General features: G+C 41.1%; 1 protein-coding gene across 1 annotated transcript in view; it reads left to right on the top strand.

Annotated features, from left to right (window-relative positions):
• elp3 (elongator acetyltransferase complex subunit 3) overlaps positions 1-12,512 on the top strand; it is a 22,783-nt gene extending 10,271 nt beyond the window's left edge. The window contains exons 10-15 of the mRNA XM_008398152.2: positions 7,313-7,506; positions 8,342-8,432; positions 9,968-10,033; positions 10,109-10,336; positions 10,435-10,516; positions 11,701-12,512. Coding sequence (XP_008396374.1) covers positions 7,313-7,506; positions 8,342-8,432; positions 9,968-10,033; positions 10,109-10,336; positions 10,435-10,516; positions 11,701-11,792 — 753 coding nt within the window. The 3' untranslated portion in view covers positions 11,793-12,512. The remainder of the gene's footprint in view (positions 1-7,312; positions 7,507-8,341; positions 8,433-9,967; positions 10,034-10,108; positions 10,337-10,434; positions 10,517-11,700) is intronic.

The following is a 12,512-nucleotide window of genomic DNA, read 5'->3' as shown; positions in this document are numbered from 1 at the left end:
CTGCTTTTTAAAATGTAGTTTTCCCCATAGGGCATACATAACACGTAAGCAAGTAAACAAACAACAAACAAACATTTTTTTCTAGCATTAATTTTCATAACTGTGCATATTTATGCTACTTTTTATGTATTTATTTATTGTGTTTTACAATTATGTCTTGATTGAAGAAGATTACTCTATGTCTTTGTATGAACTTAACATGATTCTATGTGTGGATGAAGGTTTTTTTCTAGAGGGCAGTGGCCCCTCTTAGCCCCCCCTTGTGGGCGCTACTGTGGAGGAAGGTTGATTTTGAACCTTGTGAAGAAACTTTATGTTGATTTTAATTTGTGTAGATTAGTGGTGGGACTTGATTCAACTTAATTGTAGGATATGTAACTGATCTCAATTTTAATCGAGAAACATATTGACAAAATGTGCAACATTCTCAATTTAGAAATCGTTCGTATTGCTGCTAAATTATTGAAAAAAAATATACACATGAGCTCAACAGCAATTTTATTTATTGTTTTCAATCTGTTATCTTTAGAAACGTGTTTTGTGGACGCTGACATTAGCAATGCTGCAGCAGCATGTTTAGCTTAGAGATGCTATTTTATGGTTAACTCCTTTTTTTTTTGGCACAACTTGCACACTGCAAAATTACAAAAAATAGCAGGAAAGCTCCGCATCAAGTAGATCATTAAGTTTATTGTTTGTGACATCCGTAATCATACCTCGTTCCTTTAGTCGGCATCCGCGTGCGTCACCGTCACTCGGCTCACAGTGGTGTGGCAACAAGTGAGTGCTACATGTGGCATCTGAAAATAGCAGTGCCAAAAGCTGCGAGAGCGGCATCACAGGCCGAACCGCGACGCGATGCGACGCAGCATCTCGTCAGATGTCTCTCACCAGCAGGTTGGCTTCCTCTGCTCTGATTAGAGGCGGCTTCGATGTGAATGTGCAGAGTCAGGCAGGTTCTCCCTCCCAGAATGCCTGACTGTAGGATGTAAATGAAGGCTGGCTTTCCAGCCGCAGGCTCTTCCGCCTCATTTGGGGGTTTGTTTTTGCAAATAAAATCAAGTAATTAAAAGTAGAATGAGTGGAAAATAGTGTTGTTGTTTTTTTTTTGTAAATGGTACTGGTGAGATTTTAGACTCAAAATGTCAGTCATTTTCTCATTTGAATAGGTTTTATGTTAATTAAGCAGATTTTTTTTTTTATAAATAGTTGTGACTCGAACTGGTAGGGATCAGGAGGTAACACACTCCTGAAGTTTGAAAGTTGAGTTTTTCATGTTTAATTAACGACTAATTTAAGAAACATTATAGGAAAACTATATTTCAGTGACAGACTTTGTCGATGTGTTTTTTTTTTTATTTTTATATTTATTGTACGTCTAATGGCTTAACATCAAAACGAGACGCATTTCATGGAGATCTTAAACAGATCAGTGTGAAAAGGGTTTAAATGGATTTAAAAATCTGAGATTAGTGCAGTATACTTTCCAGATGTTCAGTATTTTTACTGTCTGGTGATTTTGATTTTGATGGCAGCAGGTCAGAAAGTTCACAGAGTATTTGAAAGGAAATTTCTGAAGATCCCAGATATTGAGTAGTCTGTCCAGCTGCAGGAAAAAAGCAAAACTTCCCACAAAAAATCTGCCTGTCGACAGCAACAACAAGGTTTTATTGACTGTGTAATGGATTAGCTCTGCTGTTCTGGCAAAGGTACAGTTTAATTTTAATTTCCGAATGACCTTTTAATGGTATAGACAGAAAGCATCAACAAATGCATCACTAACATAGAGACCTTGAATGTGTTGTACTTAATGCAGCAGTTTAAATATATTTGTATACAAAATACTTCGTTCAAGCAAGGATTATGTCAGACTAGTGTTTTCTTCTCTGTTGTCAATTTATTTGAGCATTGATTAGAAGTTCAGTTCTCACATACAGGCTCATTTCCAGCAGGGAAAGGTCAAAGATCACACATTAAGAAAACTATTTTTACAATGGCAGGTCAACAAAATCAGGGCCCTCTTTTCGCCCATATTGGAGCTAGAATACCAATAATTCTAGTGGTATTTCTAGGGCTAAAGTTTGGTTTATAGTTAAAATATTGCGTGTTCCACAGTAGCCAAGGGTCCAGACCCTCAGTACGAAGCAAACCATAGAACAAGTGCCTGGTTTTTACCAGACTACACTGACGTATGTCCCAAGCAGTGGTGCAAAAAGTGGGTATGCACCATAAACGCATAGGGGCTCCATGCTAACTGGGGCGCCAAAACGATGGCAGAATAATTATCTCTAGTTGTCTCTGCTTTAAAAATCCACTAGGGGTGCTAGAATGCGTCTGTACACAACTTGAAAAGCATTTATCTGTGTCCTCAATGCTAAATATAAAAACCACACCGCTAGCTCGGCTCGTGTGCTCAACGTGAACCTGTAGAAACACGATTCTAGCTCAGCCTTCAGCCAGGTTGTTATGTGTTTGGCATGTTATACAGATTGATCTCATGTGAATTATTTCATTTTTTTGCATAAAAATTTTACTGTATAGGAAAACATTTTCAGTGTCTCTAGTAAGGAACAGTGGGCTAACTTCATCTGGAATCATTTTTATCAATCTAATTAGCCGACTGATTGCTGTTACACCCCTCCAAGCCCCACACTGGTATATCAGCCTTTCATCTCAATGCTATAGGACAATAATCCTCCCACACTGCCTCCTAATGCATTTGAAGACTTAAATACCAGGAGCCTATAGCAAAAAGAAACAAATTAGTTTGTGAATTCCAGACTTGTTCCTGCAGGATCCATATCAGCTTATTGTAGCGTCTCCAGCCCACTTCCTTAATGAGGTTACGTAAAAGTTTGTGCCTTCTCGCATATTTCTTGGATTACCTGTGTTTGGAAGTATATGTGTGTGTGAGTGTGTTGTGTGAGTGTGTTGTGTGAACCTCTTGCGTCAGTCAGAGTGTGTGTAATAGTAATGTGAGGGGCAGCTGCGGGTCGGCGTGTTGCAGGGAAGCAGATTAAATATCTTCTTGACCCTCTTCCTTTCCTCTCCTGCAGCATTTCCTCCACCACTCGTCCTCTGGACTTATCTTCCTCCTCTAACTCTCTGTATTTCCTGTCTCCTGTCTGTAGAGCTTTTTATCCTCCTCTCTCCCCTTCCCTTCCAGTCGTAAGTTTTCCCTTCCACCTCTTTTCATCAATCTCCCCGCTCTCGTCCCTTTGTCCTCCTCCGATCACATTGCCTTCCTCTCTGCGGCTCTTCCCCTCTCTCTTTTCTTATCACACTGACACTTAGATTATACAAGTTGTGTGTGAGACTCCCACTTTTCTCCCCTTCGCCATATCTAATCCTCCGTGGCACGCTGTCTGCCATCAGGAATGGGGAGAAATTCACGGCTCCGAAGCGAAGCGATGTGGGATTTTTGAGTCCGTGTCGTAAAATTTCGCTCCCCGCCATTACACACAGGGAGATGGGGAAGGGGGGACACAAGGGTAGCTGACAGGTTGTCAGGGGAACCAAATTAGCCTGTGCGCTAAGATTTCCAGGTTCTTGGCACTGATGTCAAAATGATGCAGAGGAAAGGGGAAATAATAATGATTTAGAATAATTACTATATTTAGGTGATAAATTACACACAGGACAAATTTAAATACACACACACACACAATGTCAAAACACTGAGTTCAAATATTAGCAATTCAGAAAGTTACATTTTCTTGTTTCTGCAATTTTAAGAGACAGTTTGGTTATTTTAAGGTGATGCTCCGTAACGTCATCAGAAATAGTTTCCTTACCTGTTGTAGTCAGACATCTTATGCAGGGGAGGTTGGTAGAGGATGTTATGAAAAGATAACATCTGGTCAGACAGATGCTTTTTTTTCATGGTTTATTTTAGCAAATTTTAGCATTGAACTGATACTTTGCTTTCAGGGCAAGGTATTTGATACAATTAAGATGTTTACTTATTCAAATTCCAGAGCTAAATTAATGGTTTTCTTCTGGAAATCACCATGAATTCTTTACGGGCAACATTTTCTGGTAACTCCTATAAATCTTTGCATTTAAAAGACTTCTCAGAACAACAAAATGTTACATTTCGTCAGTCGTGGCTAAGCATAGACAGTCTCAAAATGTGCACGCTAAAAATGCAAAGCCTGCTTTTTTTTTTGCCATAATGTAATAGAATTAGTGGTGGGACTTGATTAATATTTGAAATATAATTCATTAATTGTAGTTAATCATATTTTAATCTAAAACTACCTACAAACTCAAGAACAGCAACATTCTCAATTCAAAACCCTTTTCTGTTTTCAAATGATTGAATAAATAGACATATGACAAATTATAGCTCAATGACAAAAATATGTATTGTTTTTAATCCGTCATTTACATTATCCAACCATCAGATTGGTGCAGTGTGCTTTTCTACCCACTAGTTTCAGGAAACCATTCATGGAGCTTCTTTGAACAAATCCTTCTTTCGAAAAGTGGATTGTTGATGCTGATGTTAGCGTTGGGGACGTTAGCGTTGCTATTGTGTTTAGCATTGAGATGCTATTTTAGGCTTGAAAAGCTAACTTATTTTAGCACAACTTAAACTCAATAATCCTACCATCAGATTGTTTTTTGAAGCAAACATTAACCTAGAGAAGTGACTTTATCTTCCGTTGCTGTTATTTGGATGTTGCTTGTGCACTGGATTTACGGGTGTACCAGAAACGCACAAAATACAAAGATTCCGCTGGGAATCTTTTGTATTCAATGTACCAACCAATGTAATTAATCTAAATTAGCTTCTAAATTAGCTTGTTAGTCCCAACCCTGAATAGAACTTTCCACTTCACCAAAAGCGTTAAGTTTTCTTGCTTTCATCTGTTTTCTTGTAGACTGTTTCAAAATATTTTTCCTCTTATTTAACTCTCCTACTTAATTTTATCTTCTTGATAAACACGTAAGCTCTTCCACATGTTTGAATTTACATTTCAGAATATTGTATCACCTCCTCGTTTTCTCCTCTAGGTCTCTCTACAAGCCCTTCCTTGAAACCAGCCAACCATAGCCAATAGCATCAAAATCCACTTAAAATGCTGCAGACGACATGGAGTAGAGATGTGTTCCCTCGACATTGAGGAAGATCTGGGCCGTTAATTTTTGTCAGATGTTCCCCCCGCCGTCCTGCACCGTGTAGACCGCAGCTTATATTAAAAGGATTAGGCAGAAACAAATAATGCATACACATATTTTAAAATAAAAATAAAAAACCCATCAAAGCCGMTGTTTGTTAGCAGTGTCTAATTGGATTTTAATGGGAAGTAAATGTTGCCTTCATGATGTAAACAGCAGCTGAGATTACCAGAGAGCTGTTTGTTTGCTTCCAACGAAGCGTTTCTCGTCTTTTTGGACCCGATTCGCTCCGACGGTTTTGGCCTTTACACAATATTCTGTGACCACCGTTTATTGTGCCCGTAGGAGGCGCTGTTGCTTTTTAACACTTTGCTACGCCTACACCAAAAACGTAACGGTGTTTGGAGGGCGAAGGAACAAACGCAAAAGGACAAATAAATAAAAAGTCAAGAAAAGAATAAAAAGTAACATCTGACCACTAATATTATGACTATTAAGGGAATATAGACAGTCACACAATATGACAGGTCTTATCAGATACTGTGACCAAAATGTAAATTACAGAAAAAATATTAAATTCTTGATTAGTAGAGTTCAGTATTTTACTTTTCGTTCTTCGGCTTTTCATTTACTTTTCCTTTTGCGTCCCAACCCCGTTCCAAAGCTTACGTTTTCTGGCATAGCATAATGTTAAAATGCCACAGTGCCTCCTACGGTCACAATAATGGTGGTCACAGAACATGGTGTAACACTGGCCACAGTGGTGGTCACCTACTATGATGCAACACCGGCTCGGACAGACAGGTGTCCACCACGTCCTGCGGACGGCAGCAGCAGGAGAATCCCGCATCCTCCTCGTGTCCCGATAATGGCTTTCGATCGCCCCCTGCCAACCTGAGGCCTTCCTCTCTCTTTCTCTTATCTCGACGCCCAGGTCCGGCCTCCGTAACGCTGCTTCTCTCTCCTGGCAGACAGGAGGCACAATTGAAAACGGCAGCAGGTGCAGGATCTTGAGAACAGTCCCTATGGACGGGTTGTTATTCGTCTGATTAGCCGCCTCTCCTGCCTGTGGGTTCACCGCAGGCCCGTGTGAAACACGTCTTCTTGTGATTAGCAGCAGAGACGATAAGGAGACGATAACGCGGCTTATTTCTGGTAACTTTCCTCGAATCCAGATCTTCACGGTCGTGATAGCTGGTGCAGAGGGGAGGAGGATGACTGGAAATCACAACGGAGCCCCCCCCTTTCTGTAGCTGCACTTATTAGCTGCTTTCATGTCAATGAACTTAATTGATCCGTTCCATCTAGAAAACAGATAAAATCATCTCATTTTTAATCGTTTTCCGCCCTTCCTCTGCTTAAACTAGCTTTGSATCTAAAGTTAATTAGGTCATTGTTCACAGTTCGTTACAGAGCTGAGGTTATTTCTGATTTATCTAATAAAACAGTAGCAGTTTTTCCATCAACTTTTTTTATGCGCATTTTGAAGCATTGCTTTGGGAAAGGTTAAGGAAAACAGCAAAATTTGAAATATTCTCCCTTATAGCTACATTTTCATTATAAATGTGTGCAAAACGTTGTCGATGTGCTGCTAATGTAAAAAAAAAAAAAAAATCGCAATTTGCGGAGTTTAAATGAAATCACAAATGCCAAAATCACACCTGGATCAATAAATTTGTTTAAGCTATCATTCAAAGTCATCCTGCGCCATCCTCCTCCTTCCACTTGTTCTTTGTTGTTTTTGCCAGTAAGTAACATCGGGTTGATAATCACTTTTGTTTTGAATTGCAGTTTTGCAAAATACACTGATTTCAAGTCATCTGAAAAACCACATCATCCTATCACAAAAGCCAAATTATTGCTTTGAAATTAGTGTATTTCCATTAAGCACATTTAGGTTTGTAATTCCAATTTGTGCAATTTTGAGGTCAATGGAAACACAACTACACTTGAAGTGGTTTTTGGTTTTTCCGAAAAAGAGTTGATGCGCAAAGGGGAGATGAAAACACATTTGCCAAATAAGTTCAGACATAGCGAACATTTTAGTGTTTCATTTATTTGGCAGTATGCTTTTCTGTAGCATAGTCGATTCCCTCCAAACCAGGAAACGAGGCAAAATTAGCATGACAATTGGATGGAAGCACGCTGTAGCCACTGTTCTGAAATCAGGTGTCCTTGTTTGTTGCAGGAGTTTTTTGAGAATCCGGCGTTCAGGCCCGATGGTCTGAAGCTCTACCCGACGCTGGTGATCCGAGGCACGGGTCTGTACGAGCTGTGGAAGACGGGCCGCTACAAGAGCTACTCGCCCAGCGCCCTGGTGGACCTGGTGGCCCGCATTCTGGCCCTGGTGCCGCCTTGGACACGGGTGTACCGCGTCCAGAGGTGAGGGAACTGGAAGATTGGAGCAATTGGACTCACACATATATGGCTTCAAAGTCATGTTATCAGTAAACCCCAAAAGCCTGAATGTAATCTGTCGACACAGAAACATACCTGGCAGGTCATGGAGGAAGTTGAGAGTGTGGCACAATTGCAAATGTGTCGAGACATTTTCATTTGTACCATCCTATTACAAGGTTTCTACAGGTTTCACCAAATCAAATTTAAGACATTTTAATACCACCATGAATGAAATTTAAGACCTGTGGTTAACGTATTGGAGGCCAGCTTCCTTTAAAAAAAGAATCTAAGACTATTTAAGACAACCTATTCAATCAAATCCAGTGCACCGCAGCTTTTTCTGTAGCCCATTAGACTCTAGAGAATCTTCAGATAACAGTTGTGTGTTTCAAATATTTTATGAATCAAATCTAAGCAATTTTTTATCTGTACATTCCAAATTACATCAATGTGAAAAGATGTTCAGTATTTAATTTTAAAATGAGTACTTTTCAAATACACAATGATTATTTGTTATTGTTCTTAAGTTTGTTTAGCTGCCACACCTGGCTCTTTTAACCACATTCATGATCTTTATATGACCCTTGGTAGCAATTAAAGTAATGTGCTGGAATGGTGTAGTCAAAGTACGGCCCTTCTAATCGAGGGTTTTTGTCATTAAAGTACAATACACACTTTCAGAGTGTATTGTTTTTGTTTTGCCAATCATGTGCAATACTTTAAGGTTGGTGGTAAAATGACAAAATGGGGGAAAGCGCCAGCTTAGTAAGGCACTGAAACAGATGTGGCACTAATGGTTTCTGCTCTGCCCCATCAGGGACATCCCCATGCCACTGGTGAGCTCCGGCGTGGAGCACGGCAACCTGAGGGAGCTGGCTCTGGCTCGGATGAAGGACATGGGCACTGAGGTGAGATGGGAAGGAGCCTTAAAGATCGCGGGTCGACTTATTTTTGAGCTAACGGGCTTTTCCAGCTCGGCGGTGAACCATTAAAGGGGCCGGCAGCGGCCACCGGCAGATAACAGGAGTCACTTTCATTCGTGGCAGGGTGAGATGACAGATCCAGAAAGCCTCTCTGGTACAGCTGAGCACAGGAGGACTCCCCTGTCCTCTCTCCATCCCTCCTTCATGTCTAAGTGGGAAATAGATTACAGCTTCGGTGACAGGAGGCAGGAAACCCCTCAGCTTTCATCAGACGCACTCGACAAAATCCACCCTTAGATAAAAGCCATGGGGCTGGGAACGCTTCTGTTAAAAAAAGGAAAAGTTAAATAAATAAATAAATAAATAAATAATAAAAAACACAACTACAAGTTCTCAGCTTTCTTCACTTTGTACTTCAGCATCTACCCCCCATTTGTCTTTTTTCTGCCCAGGCTTCATTTGAATACAGAGTGGCAGGAAGCGTGTTGCGTTTGACGTCCCTGCGCCGCGTATCTCCACAAACCTGTTGTGATGCGGAGTGGAAATTATCCCTGAGTCTGACCTAGTTTCCGTCTGCCTCTTTCCTTACATTTTAGCGTTTTCTGCCTTGCTTCGGAGCTTTTATGTGAGCGTATCTGCTGCCATCCAGGCAGCGAGGAAAGTTCTCCTCTCCGACTTAAAAATAAATCTACAAAGTTTCTTCTTTCCTGTGAAGTCCAGGCTCTCTAGAAAGTGACCATGAATCAAGATGCCTTTAATGTTATGGTGTGTAAGATTACTGACCTGGATGGACATAAGGAGTTGTCATGGCAACAGGAAACATTGACAGACACTTGTTAGTTTGACCCATAATACTCCTTTTTCAACACAGCAGGGGCTATAAGCCTATGACTTCAGTCTGAGACACTGAAGTTTTGGTTTTAGTGACTAATTCTGTACAGCGCTGGAGAACATGAGGAGAGGAAACAGAACTGCTGCGTAAGCAGTACTTTACAAAATCAGAGCATGAATATAAACGTCTACCTACTTAAGTTTCTTAACAGTAGATACGCTGCTATGCTAACAGCAAACGCCACCAAACAAATCCAGAGTTCAGGATACAGCTAGCTAAAAACTTAGCTTGCTAACCATGAAGCACTAATCATAAACATTCGTTCGGCTAACGCTGAAGCGCTACACCAACGCGGTATTTAGCAGAAGCTAACGCTATAGCTCTAAATTCAACCATATTGATACCCAGCGAGTGTCAGTGTGTTACATCGCCCTCAATATAAATTAGCACTTTGAATTTATTTTTCCAGATAAAGAAATTCATTAAGCACRCTAAATGTTTTTAAAGTTAGCAAAAATGCTAAAGAGCTGAACCAAAAATTAGCTCTGCCGTTAGCAGAAGTGAGTCCACCACTGGCTCAGGATGATCAAGTTTCAGGACAGCAKAWKGATGTATTTGGAAGGAAGATAAATATTTAATAAACCAAAACGATCCATTTCGTTACCCGGAGATGTGATGCTCTTTTCAGTGCCGAGACGTACGGACCCGAGAAGTTGGCATTCAGGAAATCCACCACAAAGTCAGGCCTTACCAGGTAAAACTCCCACAGACCGAAAACATTCGTCCAAACATCTGGGCCAGCCGTTTCCTCACTCCGCTCTGCCTGCAGGTGGAGCTGATCAGGAGGGACTACGTGGCCAATGGCGGCTGGGAGACCTTCCTGTCCTACGAGGACCCGGAGCAGGACATCCTGATCGGTCTCCTGCGCCTGCGCCGCTGCTCGCCCCAGTCCTTCCGACCCGAGCTGAAAGGAGGCGTGTCCATCGTCCGCGAGCTGCACGTCTACGGCAGCGTGGTCCCAGTGAGCAGCCGCGACCCCAGCAAGTTCCAGCACCAGGTGAAAGAGTTACATCACGTCCTCAGCTCTCTGCGGATCCCGTCTGCAAAGAAAATTAAAATGACGAGCYTCCTTGTGGTGTTTTAATGATCCTGCAGGGCTTCGGCATGATGCTGATGGAGGAGGCTGAGAGAATAGCCAGAGGGGAACACGGCTCGCGCAAACTGGCTGTCATCTCAGGTAACGAGCTGAACGTTTACGAGCTCACATGCAGTCAGAATCGGCATGAATGTCACACTCATTTTGGATTTATAATGATTGAGCCTTTTCATTTTTCATACCTGAAAAAAAGTCATTTTTAGCAACAAGAAGTGGCAGCACAAAATTTATTTATATAGAGGCTTACATTTCTCTATTTTATGCACAATTTGCTGACACTGTGATTGTTTGAATGTGTTGTTTTATTTTACGGTTGGCGAGCCGAAGGAAAGTCCTCCACCACTAACTGTGGGAGTAGTTCAAAAATTTTCTTTTTTGGGGGAATGGGGGAAATCAAATAAAATATTTATCCAAAATGGGAATGTCCGAGGTCCAGAGATAAAACAGTCCTACTAACACACCACTATTAAAAAGTGTTCTGGGTTAAAAAAAACCCCTGACATATAAATAAGGTCAACAAAAAGTGCAATTAGCAATCAGCATTTAACAAATTAAATACTTAGTTACTTGTAACATTCCAAAATTCCACCTGGACATCCTATTAATAATCAAGTTTTACATTAATCACAAATTAGCATGTTCGGTTATCATTAGCCATATTATGTACATCAAGTCATTTATTCAAAATACATTCAATACTCTGTTATAATAAATGAAAAATAAACCTGGGCTTTTCACTAACAATGCCAAAAGCATTAGCATTTCTAAAGATGTCAAAATAAACAGAAAAATAAATAATTAGGTTGACGGTAGTTTAGCTGAATTGGTCAGGACCCTGAAGACATTAAGCAAATAACGGTTATTTCAGGATGGAACACCAGTCGCAATGATAACCGGCTCAAAAATAACCAAACTCCACAGTGGAGTTCTGTTCTGCTAAGGCTGGAGTGGTGAAATATGCAAAACGAGACCTAAAAGCAGACGCTAGCTAAAATTAACCACCCTCAACAAAATAATCCCAACAACCCGAATGTCAAGTCAAGTAAAGTTTTCATTGAGTTTTGGGATGCTAAAAGCTGATGTAAACAGCTCCGCTCCAGCCATGCAGAGTCAGCACTGTTATAACAGCGCCCCCCGGTGGCTGGAGGAATGAACGGGTTGGTGAAGTTGACTTAATATCCGCAGTCATCCTGGTTATTTTTTTTTGTTTTGTTTTGCTTTTAGCTCTGAGAACATCATCTTCCTTTCACCGTCTTCTTCTGCAGGTGTAGGAACTAGAAACTACTACAGGAAGATGGGCTACGAGCTGGAGGGGCCGTACATGGTGAAGCAGCTCTACCCTGCACAWCTGGACTGACCTGATGTTTTCCCTTATCTGGATGGTGCAAACAGAACCACAGACGCATACAAATTATGATTTTCTTTTGTTTTTTTTAATCAAAACAATAGTCCTGGGAAACAATTCCTGCCATGTTTGCGGAGAAACTCTTCCAGCAGCACGGAAAGGAGATAATGCTGAGGTTGTTTCCACAGGCCATTCATCTGCCATTATCTGAAGCTGCTGCATTCGCTCTGCTTTATTTAGATAAGGAGACGTGTGAGAGGACACGGGGGGAGAAAGTACAGCTATTTGGGGGAGGGGGGGTGAAGAAACCAGCCTGGTCTGGTTGGAGACTCTTCATTCCAGACGGTGGCGCTAACGCCTGGTGTTTCAACTTTTGAAGACCCCGACATGCCTTTAATGTAAAACAACAAACCTACAGAGGGGAGTTCTGAATTCTGTTACGTGTTTGTCTGGGATTAACGTCACGGTTCGAGTTAATCRTGTTTCTGTTGCAATCATGTGAAAGGGAAACGGTTGGCTGCCGGGGGATGGCTGGGAAATCCTCACCGGCCARCRGTTGTGTAATTGAACAATTTCAAATTATKGGGCAGGAAAGGAGTCTTAGCGTTACATAAATAGCTTTTTAAAGCCCTCTCCATAATCCGGTTTGTTTTTCTGCTTTTTTGTTGTTTGTTTCGTCATGCATTCTGGAAACATCCTAAGGAAACACTTTAAGGAATAAAGTCTTTCACA

This window comes from Poecilia reticulata, linkage group LG21, assembly GCF_000633615.1.
Source record: "Poecilia reticulata strain Guanapo linkage group LG21, Guppy_female_1.0+MT, whole genome shotgun sequence".
Classification (NCBI taxonomy): Eukaryota; Metazoa; Chordata; class Actinopteri; order Cyprinodontiformes; family Poeciliidae; genus Poecilia; species Poecilia reticulata.
The sequence above is the reverse complement of the archived record's forward strand: the minus strand, read 5'-3'. Positions and strand labels throughout refer to the sequence as shown.